Source organism: Nyctereutes procyonoides, unplaced genomic scaffold (assembly GCF_905146905.1).
Source record: "Nyctereutes procyonoides isolate TBG_1078 unplaced genomic scaffold, NYPRO_anot_genome, whole genome shotgun sequence".
NCBI lineage: Eukaryota > Metazoa > Chordata > Mammalia > Carnivora > Canidae > Nyctereutes > Nyctereutes procyonoides.
The window spans coordinates 74,900,410-74,922,339 of NW_026575126.1; the positions used below are offsets into that span (position 1 = coordinate 74,900,410).

The window sequence follows — 21,930 nt, forward strand, 5'->3', positions numbered from 1 at the left end:
ATCACTTTTTCAAGAACAAAATCAGCATAACTTTTTGGAGCATAAGGATTTTCAAGGCCGATTTTGTATAATAGAAAAGCCCACAAGTTTGCTAATATAACTCCTTATTGGCTAATCCTAGAAGACATATTTTCAATGACACAGTTATACTCTTTGTTAATAGCTCCAAGAACCAATCTCTGGGAGATTTTGAAGGCTGACTTACATACTGAAGATCTTAATCTTTTAAATATTTATTTGTTTTTATTTTTAAAAATCTTTTAAATATTTAAACAAATTTTTATTGAGTGTCTAATACATTATAGGCATTGTTTTGGACTCTGTACCTATAACATTGAATAAAACAGATAAAAATCCAGGACGCCTGGGTTGCTCAGTGGTTGAACATCTACCTTGGGCTCTGAGCATGATCCTGGGTCTGGGGAATCAAGTCCCATGTCGGGCTCCATGCAAGGAGCCTGCTTCTTCATCTCTGTCTCTATGCCTCTCTCTCCCTCTCTGTCTCTCATGAATAAATAAATAAATAATCTTTAAAAAACCCTATGGTAATTTATTATCTGGTTGCAGTATGGTTGAGATAGCAGGAGTTTGGAGGAGACAGCATAAATAAGTGCAGTATATTCATGACATTAGAAGGTGTTAAGTAGAGGCAAGGTTACAGTTCTAAATCAGATGATCAGGGAAGTCCTCACTGGGAAAGTGACATTTAAATAAAGACCTCATTGAGCTTTGTGCCTTCTGGGGGCTGAACATTTCCAGACAGATGCTGCAGCAAGAGCAAGGACCCTGAGGTGGAAGCGTGCCTGACTTGTTTGAGGAACCGTGAAGTGATGAGTAAAGCCATTATGGAGGGAGCAAGACAGAGAGTAGGAGAGGATGAGGGCAGGGAATAATGTGGGAACCGGATACAGTGGGGGCTACTTTATAGGCCAATGTGTGACCTTGGTGTTTATCTTGATGGTGGAGAGGCTCTGGAAAATTTTGAGAAGAATAGGACATGAAATGACTTACTTTTTTTTTTTAAAGATTCATTCATTCATTCATTCATTTATGATAGACACAGAATGAGAGAGAGGCAGAGACACAGGCAGAGGGAGAAGCAGGCTCCATGCAGGGAGCCCAACGTGGGACTTGATCCCAGATCTCGAGGATCACGCCCTGGGCCAAAAGTGGCTCTAAACTGCTGAGCCACCTGGGCTGCCCAGTGACTTACTTTTTAACAGGAGCACTCTGGCTTTTGGAAGAGATGGACAGAAGTAGCAGGCAAGGACACAGCCAGGAGATTGGATAGGAAGGAGTTGTCATAATCCAGAGAAGAGACAAAGGTAGCTTAGAGTAGAGTGGTAGCTTTAGAGGGAGTAAAGATTTTGTCCTAAGCAGCTTGAAAGATAAAATTGCTATCAATAACAATTGGAAACATTGAGAATATGGCTTTAGTCATTTTGAGTTTGAGATGCCTTTTTGGTATATGAGTAGAATTGAAGGATGTACATAGATTTAGAAGACTAGGATTTTTGGAAGAGGTTGAGGCTAAGGATATAAATTAGGTATCACCAGCACGTAGATCATATATAAAGGCATTGAAACTGGATGAGATCATTAGAGGTAGTGAGCATAGGGCTAAAAAGAAGAGGTCCAAAGACTGAGCCCTGGAGAACCTGACTTTAAGAGTAGGGACTCAGTGAAGAGCCCAGACTGTTAAGGAGTGGCCAGAGAGGTAGGAGGAAAGGCAAGAGTGAAGCACAGTGCTTCAAGGATACAGGGATCATCAGTTGTGCCAGATGTTACGCTTAGATAGATAGGTCAGTAGGATGGACGCTGATAGTGACCACTAGAGTTAGCTTTCGTAGGTCATTGTTGGCTAGTACTGGACTCCTTTAAAGCCAGGTAATAGACTTTTGCCTTGGGCCCTGCTCTGGCCCCTCTTAAGTCGTGTGCCTTCCCAGAGTGGAAGGGTTCAAAGGGCCAAGGAGATGTGCTAACTTGGAGCCCACCACACTCCTCTAAATGTTACTGATTATGTGAGACTCTGAAATTCCCAGCCCAAATGTCCTCAATTGAGCTTTGAAGATGTCTTTTCTGGGTCCATCCTTCTGAGCGTACACTATGCCACAGCTGTGCATATGCCAGAGCCTGATCTAGGGGGCACAGCTAGTGGAGTTAGGGCAAGTGGGCAGTGTGGATGGAGACTGGAAGATGAGCTAGGATGTTACCACACATGCAAGTGAGGCTTCTTGAGACAAGGAGAGAACTACAGATGGGAAGAAAAGGCACCAGGCCAGGGACCAGCTCTTCCACACTGCCACCTTCCATCAAAAAAACGCAAGGAATACAGAATTCTAAAGTAAAACCTGGCCTTCAGTGTCATTATAGACATTCATTTGACAAGGTAAGAGGATATATATTTTATTTAATACTGTATTAGCATGATTTACAACTTTTCATTATTTAGCCATATAGTTTTTTGGTCTCTTGCCCGGGCTCAGCAAATGCCTCTGATAGCCCGTTGTTGAGCTTTACAGAAACAATTTCATGACCTGTGAGGACAAAAGCCTCATTGGGCTGGATTAAACAGAATTGGAGGAAAAGAATTGGTGATGCTGAATAAATTTTTTTAAGAAAATGGCATGAAAGAACTAGAAAGCTAGCTGGAATCTTCTCTTTGTCTTGTTTCATTTTCTTCTCTTTTAAGCTAGGAAAAATTAAGAGCCAGGATGTTTGTACCCTAAAGAAAAGGATTGTATTAGTTTGCTAGGCCACCATAACAAAATACCACAAAGTGGGTGCTTCAGAAACAAACCAATTTTCTTTTTTTTCTTTTTTTTTCCATTTTATTTTATTTTATTTTTTTTATGAATTAATTTTTATTGGTGTTCAATTTACCAACATACAGAATAACACCCAGTGCTCATCCCGTCAAGTGTACCCCTCAGTGCCCGTCACCCATTCACCCCCACCCCCCGCCCTCCTCCCCCTCCACCACCCCTAGTTCATTTCCCAGAGTTAGAAGTCTTTATGTTCTGTCTCCCTTTCTGATATTTCTCACACATTTCTTCTCCCTTCCCTTATATTCCCTTTCGCTATTATTCATATTCCCCAAATGAATGAGAACATACACTGTTTGTCCTTCTCCGGTTACTGTGGCCAAGTTCAAAAAGGGTGTTGCCTGAGTTCTTCTCTGGGATTTTGATGGAATCTTGTCTCACATTTAGATCTTTCATCCATTTTGAGTTTATCTTTGTGTATGGTGCATGAGAGTGGTCCAGTTTCATTCTTCTGCATGTGGATGTCCAATTTTCCCAGCACCATTTATTGAAGAGACTGTCTTTCTTCCAGTGGATAGTCTTTCCTCCTTTATCATATATTAGTTGAGCATAAAGTTCAGGGTCCACTTCTGGGTTCTCTGTTCTGTTCCATTGATCTCTGTGTCTGTTTTTGTGCCAGTACCACACTGTCTTGATGAACACAGCTTTGTAGTACAACCTGAAATCTGGCATTGTGATGCCCCCAGATATGGTTTTCTTTTTTTAAAATTCCCCTGGCTGTTTGGGGTCTTTTCTGATTCCACACAAATCTTAAAATAATTTGTTCTAAGTCTCTGAAGAAAGTCCATGGTATTTTGATAGGGATTGCATTATACGTGTAAATTGCCCTGGGTAACATTGACATTTTCACAATATTAATTCTGCCAATCCATGAGCATGGAATATTTTTCCATCTCTTTGTGTCTTCCTCAATTTCTTTCAGAAGTGTTCTGTAGTTTTTAGGGTATATTTTGAGAACCATTTGAATGGTAAATGGTTCTCCAACCTTTTATTTTCAGGTTGTAGGTGTCCTTCTGTCTAAAATGAGTCTCTTGTAGACAGCAAATAGATGGGTCCTGTTTTTTTATCCAGTCTGAAACTCTGCGCCTTTTGATGGGGTCATTAAGCCCATTCACGTTCAGAGTTACTTGAACTTCTTCTTAAAGGGGAGTTTTAAGAGTCCCCCTTAAAATTTCTTGCAGAGCTGGTTTGGAGGTCACATATTCTTTCAGTTCCTGCCTGTCTTGGAAGCTCTTTATCTCTCCTTCCATTTTGAATGAGAGCCTTGCTGGATAAAGTATTCTTGGTTGCATGTTCTTCTCATTTAGGACCCTGAATATATCCTGCCAGCCCTTTCTGGCCTGCCAGGTCTCTGTGGAGAGGTCTGCTGTTACCCTAATATTCCTCCCCATGAAAGTCAGGGACTTCTTGTCTCTTGCTGCTTTAAGGATCTTCTCTTTATCTTTGGAATTTGCAAGCTTCACTATTAGATGTCGAGGTGTTGAACGGTTTTTATTGATTTTAGGGGGGGATCTCTCTATTTCCTGGATCTGAATGCCTGTTTCCCTTCCCAGATTGGGAAAGTTTTCAGCTAGGATTTGTTCAAATACATATTCTGGCCCTCTGGCCCTTTCGGCGCCCTCGGGAACCCCAATTAAACGTAGGTTTTTCTTCCTCAGACTGTCATTTATTTCCCTTAATCTGTCTTCATGGTCCTTAATTGATTGTCTCTTTTTTCCTCAGTTTCCCTCTTTGCCATTAACTTGTCTTCTATGTCACTCACTCGTTCTTCCACCTCGTTAACCCTCGTCGTTAGGACTTCTAGTTTGGATTGCATCTCATTCAATTGATTTTTAATTTCTGCCTGATTGGATCTAAATTCTGCAGTCATGAAGTCTCGTGAGGCCTTAATGCTTTTTTCTAGAGCCACCAGTAGCTGTATAATGGTGCTTCTGAATTGGCTTTCTGACATTGAAGTGTAATCCAGATTTTGTAACTCTGTGGGAGAGAGGGCTGTTTCTGATTCTTTCTTTTGAAGTGAGGTTTTCCTTCTAGTCATTTTGCTCAGTGCAGAGTGGCCAAAAACAAGTTGTATTGGAACACGGGGGAGTATCACTGGTCCGTCTAGCTGGTCTTCTGGGGGAGGGGCCTGCTGTGCTGATTTTCAGGTGTCAGCACTTGGGGGAGCTGCTCTGCCCCTGCCTGCTGCAGGGCTCAGCGGGGGTTGTTTACCCCGTGGGACCCAGGGAGGAACAGCAGCAGTTGTTATGGCAGCTCTGGAAGCCTGGATTCAGCCTCCGCAGGAACTACGGGGCTCGGGGCTCTCGGCTCTCCGTCCGCAGGGCCTGGAGGCTCCGGGGCGGGGCCGCTGATCTGCTCAGCTCGGGGCAGGAGCGTCCTTGCTGTCCTGGGCCCTCCCGGCCTCTGCCTGTCCCGGGGGAGGCCGGATCCTGGGCTGTGTCCCGGCGCCCTGTGCTCCGGGGCCTGCGCTGTTGGATTCGCGCTCCCGCCCCGCAGCTCCCTCCCTGGAGCCGCTCCCGAGCCCCTCCGAGCTGCTCCGGTCGGTCCCCGCCGTGCGCGCTGCAGCCCTTAGGGAGCTCGGAGCACTCCCCGGGGCGCAGGTGTCTGTTAGTGTCCCCGGGAGCCCGAGGGCATCCCCGCCCTCCTGGGTCCTGCTCCAACTCCCTGCGAGCCCCTTTCGCCCGCCCGGGAAGGTTGGTGCAGCTCCTGCTCCTCCGGGACGGGGCTCTCCTGTCCTGGGGACACTCGCCCCGGCCTCAGCCCGGCTCCTCGCAGGGCCCCTCCCCCTCGGAGGCCTTTTGTTCCTTTATTTCTTTTTCCCCGTCTTCCTACCTTGATAGAAGCGCGAACTCTCCTCACTGTAGAGTTCCAGCTGGTCTCTCTTTACATCTCAGGCTGAATTCGTAGATTTTCAGGATGGTTTGAAGGTTATCTAGGTAACTTGGTGGGGACAGGTGATTTGGGGACCCTGCTCTTCCGCCATCTTCACAAACCAATTTTCTCACAGTTCTGGAGACTAAAATTCCAAGGTCAGTGTGTTAGCAGATAGGGTTTTCCTGAGGCCTCTCTCCTTGCCTTGCTGATGGTCACTTTCTCCTTGTGGCTTTGCATGGTCTTTTCTTTTCTCCTCTGCCTCCTTGTGGTCTTGGTCTTGATCTCCTCTTTTTATAAGGACACAGGTCAGATTTGATAAGGGCCCACCCTTATGACCTCATTTTCATATAATTACCCTTTTAAAGTCCCACTCTGCAAATACAGTCACCTTTTGAAGTAATGGAAATTAGGGTTCCAACATACGAATTTTGGATAGACTCAATTCAGTCTGTTAGAGGAATCTCAAATATTGTAGAACATGCATTTGTGGGACCCATCCCACTTATAAGATGTCTGTGGCTTTTTTTTTAAAAAAAGTTGGCTGTAGTGCTGGTTAAAGGAGTTCATTTCTATTCTCATAGAAATAATGGAGCTTAGTATGGAAGAGTTACTAATTGGTGATAAAGTTAATGATAGCTTACTAAGTACTGTGGACTGAATCATGCCTTCTCCCAATTCATATGTTAAACCCCCATATATTTGGTGTAAGGAAGTAATTAAGGTGAAGCAAGGTCATAAAGGGCAGAGCCTTGATTGATGTATAAGAAGAATCACTGGAAAGAGCTGGCTTTCCACCATGTGAGTACACAGAGAAGGTAGCTTTCTGTGAGCCAGAGGAGTGAGAGTTCTCACCAGAAACTGCCTATGCTGACCTTGATAGTATACTTCTAACCTCCCAAATTGAGAGAAAATGTCCATTGATTAAGCCATCAGTCTATGGAATTTTGTTCTGGCACCCTGAGCCTACTTAGACATTACAATACTCATGGATAGGGATGCTTGGGTGGCTTAGTGGTTGAACATCTGCCTTTGGCTTAGGTCGTGATCATGGAGTCCTAGGATCGAGTTCTGTGTTGGGCTCCCCATGGGGAGTCTGGTTCTCCCTCTGCCTATGTCTCTGCCTCTCTCTGTATCTCTCATGAACAAATAAATCAAATAAAAAAAAAAAGGTAGTCATGGGTAGAAGAGGACCATCAGCTTTGGTGAGAATTTAATTATTGATTGGATTGGAAATATGCTAGTATCCTCACAGTGGCAAGTTGGAAAGAGGTTTGTTTTAAAAATTAATTATCTTAAAAATTTTGATAACTTGCAACCAAAATATTTTATATCATAAAGAAATCTAGATGTTCATAATCTAGAAATGACAATGAATAGCCACTACATATATGAGTTAGGGGAGAATAATATCTTTTCTGCAGATAAGGTTTTTGAATTTTATTTTTATGACAAATTTAAAATGTATCTAAAGTAGAGATAGTAGTGTAATAAACCCACACATATATACTTGCCATCAAACCTCAACAATTAAGACATCATGCTTTATCTGTATCCCTATTCTCCCCTAAACACCTCCCCACAGGTACTATTCTCCCTATCATCTGCATTCTTTTGAAAAATAAATCTGAAATATCAAATCATTTCAGTCATAAATATTTGATCTGTATCTACAAAAGGCTTTCCCTTTTTATTATGACTATATCAAAATAGAAATAATTTCTTAATATCGACACTCATCAATGGACATATTTCTGAATTTGCCTTGTAACTTTTTAATACTTTGCTCAAATTAAGTTTAAAACAAGGTCTGTACCTTGCAATTGGTTGAGATGCCCCACATGTTAACTCATTCCTATTCTTTTCTGCCTACCTTGCAGTTGATTCATTGAGGGAATCAGGAGATTTCCGGATTTTGCTGACTTCATATCCCTGATGTATAGTTTAACATGTGCTACTTTACCTTTACATTCTTAAAACTTTATATTATAATCTGTGGTGAATCAGATTCAGGTTTGGCTTTTTGCGGGGAGAGGTGATGTAATGTGTTCTCACATTAGGAGGCATGCGTTATCTGGTTTTCTTTTTATGATGATAGAGCAGCCATTGATGCTTGATTCCCTGTTTTATTTATTTTTTTCATATTCGGAAGGTTCTTCAAAGATAACCAATAAAGTATTTAGTTGTTGGTTGGTTTTCTTTTAATTTTATATACTTGCATAACCATGTTTGATATGTTTTAATTCATTGTGTTATTATGCTATTGATAATAAAATTGTCCCATCTTTCATGAGTGGAAGTGCCTCAAATTTGGCTTTCAAGTCCCTTTGACATAGTCTTTCTGGGATGACAAGATGTATCAAACTCATATTGCATATTTCTTTCTTTAGATCTCAGTTGGCTATGTTTTCATGGTAAAATGGGAAAAAAGACCTAAAAACATAAAACATTCTGTGTCTGGGGATGATAGTTATTTTAAAGAATGGCAGGCCATTTAAAAAGTTGTTTGAAACATGTCTCCTTATAGAAAAATAGAAAAAGTAAGTTCCATGCATTTGTTATTTTTGTATATTCATCCTCACCAACCAAATAATATTGTCTCAGAATTTCTTTTTATCAATCAAAATCTCATTATCAGAAGGCTAGAAATTTTGCCAAAGCAATCAGACATTCCTTCATCAAATTATTGTTTCATTGCACATGTGTATTGCATGTAAATTTCTAACCTAATTTGAAAACAGATTTATCTTTTAGTCCATAATCATGCCTAAGGAATGCCAAACATTTTTTCGTTCATTTAGGCTTTTCTCTTTAATCCCATTCTCCTATTTTCCCCCACCACCCTCTAAGGTTTAGACTTCCTTTTCAGTAGAAAATGAAGTTAGGTATGTTATCATGTTTTTTTTCCAACATAATTCAACCTAGAAATGTACCCAGGTTGTAGATAGAGCTGTGAGTTCTATATCAAGCCCTGCTAATTACACTTCCACTCTCTTGCCTTCAGATTATTAAGTTATAAAGAAACAGTATCGTAATAGCCTCTTGGCTAAATCATAGAGAGTTATGATTCTCTTGATAAGCTGTAGAACATTAGTAAGTTCTGTCTGGGTTGAATGTGTCTATTGGAAGGATATCAAAGTTGGTCAGATTGCTCTTGATTGTCTTAATTGCTTCTTGTTTATGTTTGAAACTATGTAGTTAGATTGATCTTGGCTTATTTTCCTCTCTTTATTAACTTTCAGGGTTTATTTTTACTGCTACAAAGTCCACTGAACCCCTTTAAGTGTTGAATAATATACGTGACTGGCAAGTGCAAGTGCTTTGATTTCCTTTTCCAAGCTAATAACACAGCCTTCAAGTTGTTATCTGTGCCATACCTTAAATATTTATTTGGGAACATCACTGACACATTTAGATAAATGACACTCCAAAGTCCAGGCATGTCCAAGAACCTATTTTATTTTGCATTAGTGAATCTTTACTAATTCCATTGGAATGATTTTATAATAAATGGATTTAGAAGCAATATCTTCTTTTTCTTGTCTTTGTAAATCCAGTGTGGTAGGCAGAATTCCAAAATGTCCCTCAGGATAATTTGCTTCCTGTTGACTCTCATGATAAGATTTTTGAGTAGCATAGCTGACTTTTAAGAAAGGGAATTTTCTTTCCTGAGCCCGATTTAACAGGTAAGTCCTTAACAAGGAACTGTTTATGGTGTAAGAGATAAATATAATGGAATCTTTAACTTTTTAAAAATAAACCTCTTTATTGAAATGTGAGTTACATGTCCTGAAATTGACTTATTGTAAGTGTACAATTTAATGAGTTTTATCACATTTATAGAATTGTATGATCATCGCCATACTTCAATTTTAGAACTTTTCCATCAACTCAAAAATTTCCCTTGTGTCCATTTGCACATTGTTGGTCTCTTACATTATTGTGAAAAACTCCATTAGAACTGTGGTGAACTACCTTTTATTATTAAATTTAATTTGTTGTATTTTATCAGGTTTTTGCAGGTCTTTTAATTAAAATATCATTCCTTACTTCCCTTTGTGTTGTATTATGTTATTGGATTTTGGTACAAATTAACTTTGCATATTTTTCTTAATGCTCTGAGTCAAATTTTGTTAAAAATTTTTAAAAGTTTATACTATTTTTTTTAAGTTTATACTATTTGATTATGATTTTCGCAGTACTGCCATAGGATATTTAGTACTGTAATGTAGAAATGTGTTTATTCTCACATATTTAAAATAATACTCATATTCTTACATCATTATCACATTATATATTATTAAATTATCACATTATGTTTCTATATTTGGTTTTGCTCTTTATTTCTTTTTATTTTTAGATTTGTAAGAAGTATGTCTTTTTTAATTCTGTGGGTTTCACTCTCATTTATACTCTAGTTTATTAATTGTGCCCAGTATTTTAATTTCCAATTCATGATGTACTTTTTATTTCCTAAAAATATTTATTCATTTTGAGAGAGAGTGAGTGCATGAATGGGGGTGCAGGTAGACAGAAGGAGAGAGAATCCATGCTGAGTGTGGAGCCCAGTGCAGAGCTCAATCCCAGGACCTTGAGGTCATGACCTGTGCCAAAGTCGAGAGTCGGCCACTTAACTGACTGAGCCAGCATGCACCCCTGTGCTTTTCATTTTTAGAATCTCCTTTCTCTAATTTTTACTTGTTTTTTTTTCTCTTCTTTTTGATCTCTGTAAATAGGCTATTTATTTCTATTATTTTCCAGTTTTTAAAATCATACGTTTGTGATTTTATTTTTGACTCGACTGGAATTACAGAATTTTCAAAAGTGTTTTTTAAAAAGATTTTAATAAAATCTCAAGGTGATAGAAATATCTAAATTGTCACTAGTTTTTATCATAGAGGAGATTGCTCATGTGATTTCTAAATTTTGAATTTTTTTTATTTATTTTGATTTATTTTGACGTTCTCTATGGCTGGTCCATCTACAGTCAGATATTCCGTGGGGGCACGAAAAGATAAGGCCTCTTGAGAATTACCAGTTACATACTTAGTCAAACGGAGTATTTTAGCATCTGTGTCCTTTCCTATGGCTCTTGTTTTCTTGCTCCCTTGTAGTAGGATGCTAAAGACTTCCATCTCCATTTTCCTGAATACTTCTTTGGACATTGGCATATGAAAGTTTATAAGTTTATCCTTGAGTATAAAATACAGAAGTGTGGGGTGGTTTAGTCAATTAAGCATCTGCCTTTGGCTCAGGTTCTGGGATCGAGCCTCATATCAGGCTCCCTGCTCAGTAGGGATTCTGCTTCTCCCTCTCCCTCTGCCCCTTCCCACCACTTGTGCTCTCTCTCACTGCTCAGTAAATAAACAAACAAACAAATAAATAAATAAATAAATAACATAAAAAATAATGTGCAGAAATGTAAAGGTAAAAATGATGCCTCTTATAACTGTAAAATGACTGTCTTTGACCTGAGACTTCACCTAACAATTTATTTCTAGTCCTTTGTCCTTTGTCTGTATCCTCTTTTGTTTAAACTTAGGAGTTCTCAGTAACAAATAATTGGATGCTTATTTATTTTACCTAACAGATACGAGATGTCCTTGCTTTTTTTAAAAAAATAGGGCTTACCCTATATATAGTATTACTATTACCGACATACTTAGTTATATGCTTTTGTTTTCTTGCTATTTCCCTTATTTTCCAAAAATTCTCAATAGAGAATATTGATAATGATTTTATATTTGACAGTGATTTAGAAGACATTATTTTTAATACCTAAATTTTACTGATGCTTAACTGTAAGATTATCAAATCCTTACTTAAAACATGTTCTGTAGCTATTGAAGACAATAAGAAGGTAATTTCTGATTTTATGATCCCCGAGAAATTTTACACAAATTCCTTGCCCTGCCCTAGTTTAGAATGTAATGCTTAGCTTTTAGGTACAACTTGTTACTGTACATTTAAAAGTACAGTATATTTTTAATTTCTTAAAATGTTTTTTCTGTTCAACTTTGTAATTTTCTTTGTAGAAGGTATTTCCTGTTAGCTTATTTTGATGTGTCAGCTTTTTCATTAAGTTCTTTAGTTTGGTTCTGTTTCATCTTTAATACCTTTTAAAACTCAAGAAATAAGATCATACATACAGATGTATTGCAACCACTGTGGAAAACAGTATGGAGGTTCCTCAAAAAATTAAAAATAGAAATGCCATATGATCCAGTAATCATACTACAGGGTATTTATCCAAAGGAAACAAAACCACTAATTTGAGAAGATACATGCTACTTTATGTTTATTGCACAGTATTTACAATAGCCAAGATACGGAAGCAACCCACATGTCTATTGATAGTTAAATAGATATGATACACATGTACATGCACGCCCCCCTCTCCACAAACAATGGATTATTACATAGCCATGTAAAAGGGTGAGGTCTTGTCATTTGTAACAATATGGATGGACCTAGAAGGTATTATGCTAAGTGAAATAAGTCAGACTGAGAAAGAAAAATACCATATTATTTCATTCATATGTGAAATCTAAACAACAAAACAAATAAGAATCAGACCTTTTAAATACAGAAAATAAACTGATGTTTGGCAGAGGAAAGTGAGATGAGGGAATGGGCAAAATGAATGAAGAGGAGTGAGAGATACAGGCTTCCAGTTGTAGAATGAATAATTTACAGGATTAAAACTCCAGCATAGGAATATAGCCAATAATATTATGATACTGTTGCATGGTAAAAAATGGTACCTAAAGTTGTGGGAAGCATAGAATAACATACAGAGTTGTTGAGTCACTATGTCCTACACCTGAAACTAATATGACATTGTGTGTCAACTATATCCAAATAAAAAAAATTTTAAGTAGTACAAATGCCACCCAAGTACGGGAGAGATTTCGACAAATAGGAGAAATTTCATTTTGAAAACAAAACCAACATTTTTACAAGATTAAATACTTGTTTGGATGTTCATGAAGGAGTGTTACAAAATTTTTTTTCATTGAAAAAAAGAAAAGTCTGTGCTTATTGACACATTCTAAAAACATTGTGTGGAGTTCATTCAGATCCCTGCAGGAAAACTCAGCAGTCAGAGATAGGATTTATGCTGCTTTGAGGAACCAAAACAGTGGTAGGAAATTACTTTTGGATGCTTTTCTGCATTGCAGTGCATAATTCACATCATTCCTCTTGAGTTTCAGACATAGATGTCTTCTCCACATACCTTCTGTGAATTTTGTTTGAAGAATTAATGACACCTAATGAGCCTCTAGCATCTTGAGCTCTCCATACTGAAGCTGAAAAGAGTGGCATAGCCCGGCTCACAAGTCTTAGCAGGGGTATACAGAATTACTTCACCTTCACTGAGTCCAGGGTGATGGAATTTCGTTACATGTTTCATTAGCAGTGATAAAACCATGGATTATTCTCCTAATTAGCCATTAATAACAGTTAACTATAACAAGATCACAGCTTTGGTTTTTTAATGTATTGTTGACAGTGAAATCTAATGGAAAACAAGCCAGCTGCTTATGTTTAATAAAAATTGTAATCTTATTGATGGGATTACTACTACTCATACCAGATACTAGCTTCCTTATAAAAAAATTAACTTCTTTTTTTTAAGATTGTAATTATTTATTTGAGAGAGAGCCCAAGCAGGGGAGAGGGCTAAAGGGAGAGGGAGAAGCAGGTTCCCTACTGATCATGGAGCCCATGGGGCTCGATCCCTAGGCCTTGGGATCATGACCTCCCCAAAGGCAGATGCTTAACCAACTGAGCCACCCAGGTGCCCTAGATACTAGCTTCCTTTTATTTAATCTGTTTTGTTCTAATTCTGATGCCTAAATTACATAGTATTGTGATGGGAAGAAACTTCTGGGTAAGAGTGAATTTTAGTAATTAAATAATAGTAACAGTAAGTAAATATAGTAAATAAGAGTAAACGAAAATGATTTTTAAATAAGGTGTTTTAAAATTTTTAAAAGGTGATAGTAAGAAATCTCATTGCATCTGTTACAGCAAAAGCTTTCTTACAACAGCCGGCATGGATGCTAGGACAAATCAATGCAAGCAGATCGATTTTTCTTAGGTCTTTAAATGTTTAAGCCAGCACCTGGCCTTTGTAATGTCTCTTGGTTGTAGGGAATAGCTAGGAATTTCAGGTGAAAGATTACAACTTCTAAGTTAGTTGTGCTACCCCAAATGATCCATTGGATATGGCTGAAAATGCCAGTTTTAAATGTATTCATGGGATTAGGAATGAATACTTCTTTGCCTGAAATCTTGTGGTTTAGCTTTAGTACTTACTGTAGTCAATCCATTTCTTTGAAATATTGAGCTGTCTGACAGCTTAAAATCCTAAGTTTCCTTTAAACTTGAGCCTGGCTTTGGAGGAGAAAGGAGTAGTGTGGGGGTGGATTTTATGTAAGGCTCTCCGAGGAGAATTCACTGAAGTGCTTTTGCTGGCAGGGCACAGAGAAGGCTAGGAAGCTGCTTCATTTCAGCCCTTCTTCGGTTTTGCCCTCAGCCTAGATCAACATTTAGTCAGATGATTTATAGCAGAGACACTGAAGTCTCTTGTCAGGCCTGTTGAAGTCATCACTTTCCTTCCATGAAGAAATATGGAAGAGACCCAAATGCAATGGCCAGATTTTGGGAAGCCAGGTGGATATCAGGAGGAGTCTTCATGCTCTTATACTGTTAATTCCCTGCTGGATGTTTATTTCTCATCTAAGTTGAGGGACTGAGTTTTATAAACATCTCTTGATCAAATAGCACCTTACAAGATTTCTTTTTTTGTGAAGTCACGTACCACAAATATATTAAAAACATATTCTAAAGAGAATACTAATACACTGCAGACTCATTATTTGCATGTGAAATGCTAAACATCTAAATGGATTCTAAGGGGCACCTGGGTGGCTCAGTGGTTGAGTCTCTGCCTTCAGTTCAGGGTGTGATCCCGGGTCTTAGGCTCGAGTACCGCATTGGGTTCCCTAAGGGGATCCTGCTTCTCCCTCTGCTTATGGCTCTGCCTCTCTCTCTATGTGTCTCTCATGAGTAAATAAATAAAATCTTTAAAAAAAAATTAAATGGGTTCTAAGAAGCAAAATGGAGAGGGCAGTAAGCAGTACAGATCTGGGTTGAGTCTTAGATCTCTTACCTAATTTGGGGTGCATCATTTGTTCTATTTGTTTCGTCATTCATACATTGGAGGTAGCTTTACCCGTTTTTACTTAACTCAGAGATTCAGGGAGATAAAAATTATGACATTACCTGTAAATTAGTGTCCATTTCACACACAGATTTTATGGTCTGTCAAATTTATTTAATAGTAAGCCGTTTAAAACTTGAAAATGTATCATAATTATCTAAGGCATTTAATGAAGAATGATATACTACCTAAACTTTGAAGGCATATCAAAAAATAAGCATAGAAAGAAAGAGCTCTTTGAAGACCATGGTGGATCATATCTGAGCTTTAAAAACAATGTGACCCGAAATGTAAGCTTTACAGGCTGAGGAAATCTAGTGTGAATAGACAGATGCAGGACAGAAATGGACATGACATGTTCAGGAAATAGAAAGTAATGTTCATTTTAGATTAAATTCACCTTTATTATAAGTATAAAAATGAAAACTTGAAGAGAATGACAATATTCTGAACTTTTATTCCATAGTAATAAGAAAAGGCTCATATAGCTTGCATCTGAATTAACTTAGAATTAGCAGATTTAGCAGTAATTTAGAAGAAAACTAAGCACTTAAGGGCCCAGGAGGATACAAACTAAAATGAGTATCATTTTTCTGGGTTCCATTAGAGAAGACGTCTGGAGAAAGGGATTTTTAGAAGAAAGTGATAAAAGTGGATTTGTAGAAAGCCTGAAAGCAAAAAGAATGCTCTGTATAGTGGTGATTTGGGGACAGCTTTTTAGATGGTGTGACCCAAAGTGAGATCTGAACTGCAGTTTTTAAAAGAGGCACATTAGATAGAATGTGGATTCAGATTCATTTTCCATTTGTCTTGGTTCACATTCCCTCTTTGCCCCAGAGCCACATGAAAGACTGCAGGCAAAAATTTTGCTACCTATAACCTGTTCTCTCTGAAATTTCCTCCTGCCCAGGAGCATGGGGCTTATGTTTTGTTTGAGACTTTCCATGTCTGATCCATGCATCCCTCTGTAATGTTTCTTCCTATTTCTTCCCAGAAGGAAACCTCTGTTTCAAATGAGACTCCTTCTGATTATTTCCTAGCATGTTGCTTTCCCTGCCTTTGCTTTCTGCCTCTCTCCCATCAAGTGTTTACCCTCTCTTCTTAGCCATATGAGCTCAATCTGCTTTTAAAATCCAAGGCTTCAGAGATTACTTTTCTTCTTGTCAGTGGCAACTTTTTGGTGTTCTGGTGTTTGTGTTGTTACATTTGCTTGTCATGCAGTTTTCCTCTGCTAGATTGAGAACAAAAGTGGTTGTTGATGATGATATCATAGGTCCATATTCATAGGTCCATATGAATATATCATATAGTCTCATATGGACTGGCAGTTTTCAATTCTGTGTGTTTATTCATTTTAATGGAAAATCAGAGTAGGTAAATGTGTTGAATTTTCTGAACTTGAAAATCAGAGCTGAGTAAATATGCAAAAACTGCTAAAATGTAAGCTCAGAAGACCAGACTTTTTGTTTGCTTAGCATCATATTTCAAGCTCTTACTAACCAGGCCCAAACATAGCACTTAATACTATTTGTTGAATGAGTGGTGGCTTAATTACTTAAGCTATATTTAAACTATAAATCTTAATCTGGGTACTCTAAAATATCTGCCAAGAGACCTCCAGAATGTTGTCTCAAATCAGGATCATTGTCTTCCCAATGGTGATAGGATAATTAAGCATCTCATCATTTTCTCCTAAGAGAAGATTGTTTTTTGTTCTGTTTTGTTGTGATCTTTCTTCAGAGATGGACAGAGAAAATAAGGTGAGCAACCATAGTTGGTGTAATCTGACTTTAGCTAATTCAGTGGTTTGGGGTTTTTTGTTTGTTTTTTGTTTTGTCTTTTTATTGACAAAAAAAAAAAAAAGACTCCCAGTGGAACAGAGAAAAAAATCTGAGGGAAGATTACTTTCTCAGATTCACGGACCTTTGTTAGATTTTTGTCAACTGTTTTTTTTTTTTTTTTTTTTTTTTAATGCTTGCTCACTCTTACTTACATTGACATTTTATGGTACATGTTTTGCTTATCCTGTTCTCCATGTTTCTTCCTATGGCAGCTTGCCTGGCACTACTGAGAAGCTGAGAAGAATATTAAAACACAGGACCTTAAGTTGTTCACTTTTGACAAGAACACGGGCAAAGTAACAGTTGTATGAAGACACCACTGACTTTTTTCTTTCTCCTCTTTTTTTTTTTTTTTTTTTTTTGCCTTTAGCTCAAGCCAGGCCAGAACAGCTGCAGGGACAGTGACAGTGACAGCGCCAGCGGAGAATCCAAGGGCTTCCACAGGAGCAGCTCCCGGGAAAGACTCAGTGATGTAAGTTAAAAACAAAGAAAACCACCAGACCACCCATCCCTGGGGTCAAGTCTCAGCTTCCCAACACTCCTATTTCTTCTATCACTTTGTCTATGGAAACATTACGGTGTCCCCTCTCTCAGCATACTTGTTTGAGTCTGGCCTGATGGTTTCATTCCATTTTCTAGTGTGATTTAACAAATAATGAAATGGGTGGGAGTACTTGTCACCTTAGAAACAAAAAGATTCAAAGGAAATTGATAACACTTTCATTATCAGTGTTGCAAATGAAGAAAGTAGTCCAGACAGTGCTTCCACTAGAAGATGACATCATTTAACTTTGGGCTTTTTGTAATGTCTTTGCTTATGAGACTGGTGATAGTTCCTGTCTCCATTTGATTTCTGTTGGAAGGGATGAGTAACCAGCCAGTTATTTGGCAAGAGGAGTATTATTTCCTGACTGATTTCCAAAGGAAAAATCCTTGTGATAATATCTCATACCTCTTGGGGGGTCTGTCAGCCTCCCCCCAACACCTGCCTCTGACTACTCTCCAGCCTCATATCTGCCAATAGGGCAGATTTCCCCTTGCTATACTCGAGAACCACATGATCCTCTGGGCTCTCTTTTCTTCTAACATAATGTCATATAATGGGATTCTAGACTCTGAAAGCAGTATTTGGAAGCTTTCTTATAAAACGATCAAATGGGGAGAAATTTTTATTAGTGATAGCAATGAAGGAACATTAACAGATTAAGTGATACAGTACTCTCAAGAAAGAGATGGCAATTCAGAATCCCTGAGTTTCAAGAAGAGTAAACAGAGTTAAGACATATAATAAGGAGCAAAAACCTTCGCCACTTATCTTCCTCTTTTTTTAATACTCTAAAGCAATTGTCTTCATCTTGGTGTACAAGATGATCCAGGGTGTTACGGGAAAAATATATTAGAACTTATTTATATTTTTGTTTAAAACAAAAGAAATGAAACTTAACTAATAATTTACTGGGCTGGGAGTAGTAGATCAAGTATATAATTTATAAACACGTATATTTTAGAAGTTTGCTCAAATTTTTTTTAACTGAGGGATGTTCATAAGCATAGAAGGTTGGAGCCCACTACAGCACATTAAGTCATTCCCTAAAGTCCACTCCTATCCATTTTTCCATCATCCAAGGTGAACAGTCCTGAGACACATCTCTCAGGAAAGTCTGAGGGCTTTAGATTGAGACTTGATATATGGAACATTGAAGTGGAATGAATGAAGTATAACTATTTCTATAGGGCTTAATATCTTAGTTATAGATAATTGCTTAATCTTCTAATAAGGTTTAATATCAATTATACAAACAATATAATTCATCTTTTGATTGTAGGTACGTCTGTGTATAAGAATATTTCTTTGTGTTTTTATATATTTAATTAACTCTGATGGAACTATAAATTATAATAATAAAATTGTATTTCTTACCTAAGTTGTTAAAAATATTTAAGTTGCTCCTCTGAGCTTTTGTTTTGTTTTTATTTTTTTGTTTTTTATTTTTTTTAAGATTGATTTATTTATTCATGAGAGAGACAGATAAATTATTCCAGGATTAGTTAATCATAATTTCATGGAGAAATGAATGCCACATTAAGTCAGAGGACAAGAGTGTACAATACTATACAGTCATTGAGATTGATTGACTGGTTGCCCTGAATTCACTTTCCATTAGATCAAAAGAAATTGGCAAGAGACAGTCTATGTTCATGGATAGGAAGACTTAATATTGAGATTTTACCCAAAGTAATATACAGATTCAGAGCAATTCCTCTGAAAATTCCAATATTGTTTTTTGCAAAAATGAGGAAACAGATACTCAGATTTATATGCAATGACATGAGACCCCTAGTAGTCAAAACAGCTTTGGAAAAGAAGAACAAAGTTGGGAGACTCACACCAGTTTCACAATTTACAGTAAAGCTACAGTGATCAAAACAGTATAATTTTGATATTAAGATAGGTGTATAGACCAGTGGACTAGTATTGAGAGTCCAAAAATCAACCCATACATCTCTAGCCAACTGATGCTTAAGGAGTGTTGAGTCCCATGCATTTGGGAAAGAATTATCTCAATAGATGGGGCTGGAACATATGGATTTCCTTATGCAAAAGAGTAAGTTGAACCTTTACATCATATCATGTACACAAATTAACTCAAAATGAATCAGTGGCCTAAGTATAAGAACTAAAGTCATGAAACTCTTAAAAGCAAATGTGGATCAATCTCCTGATTTTGAATTTGGCAGTGGGATTCTTAGATATGGCCCCCGAATGATTAGTAATGAAGGAGAAAATAGGAAGATTGGACTTCATCCAAACTAGGAGCATTTCTTCATCTCAAAGGGCATTATCAAGAAAGTGAAAAACCCTATTGAATGAAAATATTTGAAAATCATATAACTGATAAGTGTTTTTAATATTAAAAAATGAGCAAAGTACTTGAATAGACATATGCAAAAAAGATATACAAACAGCCAGTAAGCACATGAAAGATTCTCATCATGTTCATTATGGAAATGCAAATCAAAATCATAATGAGAAAAGAGAAAAAGGAAAAAATATCATAATGTGATGTCCGTTTACATTTACTAGGGTGGTTATGATAAAAAAAAATGGGGAGGAATAACTGTTGGCAGGAATATAGAGTAATTAGAACCTTCGTACATGATGATGACAATGGAATGGTGCAGCCACTGTGAAAGATAGCTTGGCGGTTTCTCAAAAAACTAAATATGTAATTATCTATGTCCCACCAATTCTACTTTTAGGTATATACTCCACCACCTTGAAAATAGTTACTCAGATATTTATATGCCAATTTTTATTGCAGCATTACTTACAGTAAGCAAATGGTAGAAACATCCCATGCCCATCAGTAGATGAATGAATAAACAAAGTGGCATATATGGACAATGGAATATTATTTAGTCATAAAAGGGGTATGTTCTCATGCATGCTACAACATAGATGAACCTAGTGAAAAATGCTAGTCATAAAAAGACAAATATTGTCTGATTCCACTTATATAAGGAGCCTAGAATATGCAAATTCCTAGAGACAAAGAGTAGAGTATGAGTTACCAAGGACCAGTCATGGGAGTGGGGGAATATGAGAGATTGGGAGTCATTAATTGTTACAAATTTTCTGTTCAGAATGATGAAATAGTTTTGAAAACTTACATCCCTAGTGCTATGAATGTAATTAATACCACTCAGTTGTACATTTAAAAATGGCTTAAAATGTCAGACTTTGTTATATATATACTTACCACAGTAGAATAATGTAGAAAAAAAATTAGTGCTGTAACAATATTGTGTCAAGAACAGCGTGCAATACTTTGAGTTCATGTGTATTAGTTATTAAAATTCATACCTTTGCAACAACAGTATCAATAATATCAGTAATATCAACAGTATCAACATAATAAATATGAAAGTAGGCGAAAGGACAAAAAAAAAAAGGGAAAAAGGAAAAGAAAAAAAAGAAGTTGCTGACATTTAGTGAGATGTTCCAGGACCTCCAGCCACTGAATTTCTTTGCATGAGCAGTTCTAAGGCTGCAAATTCTTAACCTCAGACCAATTGCCATCCAAAATCCGCTGAGATGAAAGCCTTTGAGAAGTCAAGCCACAAAATGATTTTTTTGGATACCAAGGCAACACCTACTCACACAGCATTTTAAAGAACAAAATGCCCCTACTTTTTTTAAAAAGGGAATTAGTAACTAGTTTTCTTAATGACTCTCAGAGAATGAGGAGATGGAGTGAAAGACCACTACTCATTTTGTTCTGTGTGGTTTTACCATGCTTGTGCTTTCATTACTTCCTTGAACATATGGAAAATAGTTATTAACTATTTTAAGGCCTCAGTCTACTAATCAAGTCATCTGTGTCATCATTGCCATGTCTGTTTCTGTTGGTTGGTTTCTCTCCTCATTATGGATTATTCTATTCTGTCTCTTTTGCATGGCTTGACAATTTTGGGGGGATGACAAACATTGTGAGTTTTTCTTTGTTGGGTGCTGAATATTTTTGGTTTCTAAAAATTTTCTTGAGCTTTATTCTGGGATGCAGTTATGTCATTTGGAAACAGTTTGATTTTTCTGAGGTTTGTTTTTATGCTTTCTTGGGTGGAACCAGAACAGCCTTAAGGCTAAAGCTAATTTTTCCCCCAGTGCTGAATACTCTGCCCAGTTCCTGATGGATTACATGATTTTTTCTAAACCTTGCCAGCTGGTGGCAATACCAGCAATTTTCTGCCTTGTGGGAGTGAGCTCTGGGGATTGACCGCCTGCTCCTGTCCAGTGGGTGTTCCCTTTGCTTGGGGTCCTTCTAATAGAAAGTGCTGTTCTGGATTCAGGTGAGGACCAGAGGCAACCTTTTCGCAGCTTGCACGAATCTGTCCCTGTGAAGCTTTCTTCTCTCCCATTTTCTCCTTCACAAATTCTAGCCATCTTGGCTTCCTTCAGTTATCAACTCTCTTCCCAACTCAGGAGTACTTCTGGGGTCTATCTGGGCCACCCCTCAACGACCCCACCATGGCGTGAAAACTCTCTCCAGGCAGTAAGCTGGGGCTATTTTCAGGGTCATCTCATGTGTCTTCCCTTGATCATGGTCTTATGGTCATTATTGCTCAGTTTCTAAAATCCTTTTCTTATACATTTGTCTGGTTC

General features: G+C 37.7%; 1 protein-coding gene across 3 annotated transcripts in view; it reads left to right on the plus strand.

The window, feature by feature from the left end:
* AUTS2 (activator of transcription and developmental regulator AUTS2) overlaps positions 1 to 21,930 on the plus strand; it is a 1,136,649-nt gene that overhangs the window by 498,504 nt on the left and 616,215 nt on the right. For all 3 annotated transcript variants that reach the window (XM_055340077.1, XM_055340076.1, XM_055340078.1), the window contains exon 3: positions 17,137 to 17,238. In XM_055340077.1, coding sequence (XP_055196052.1) covers positions 17,137 to 17,238 — 102 coding nt within the window. The remainder of the gene's footprint in view (positions 1 to 17,136; positions 17,239 to 21,930) is intronic.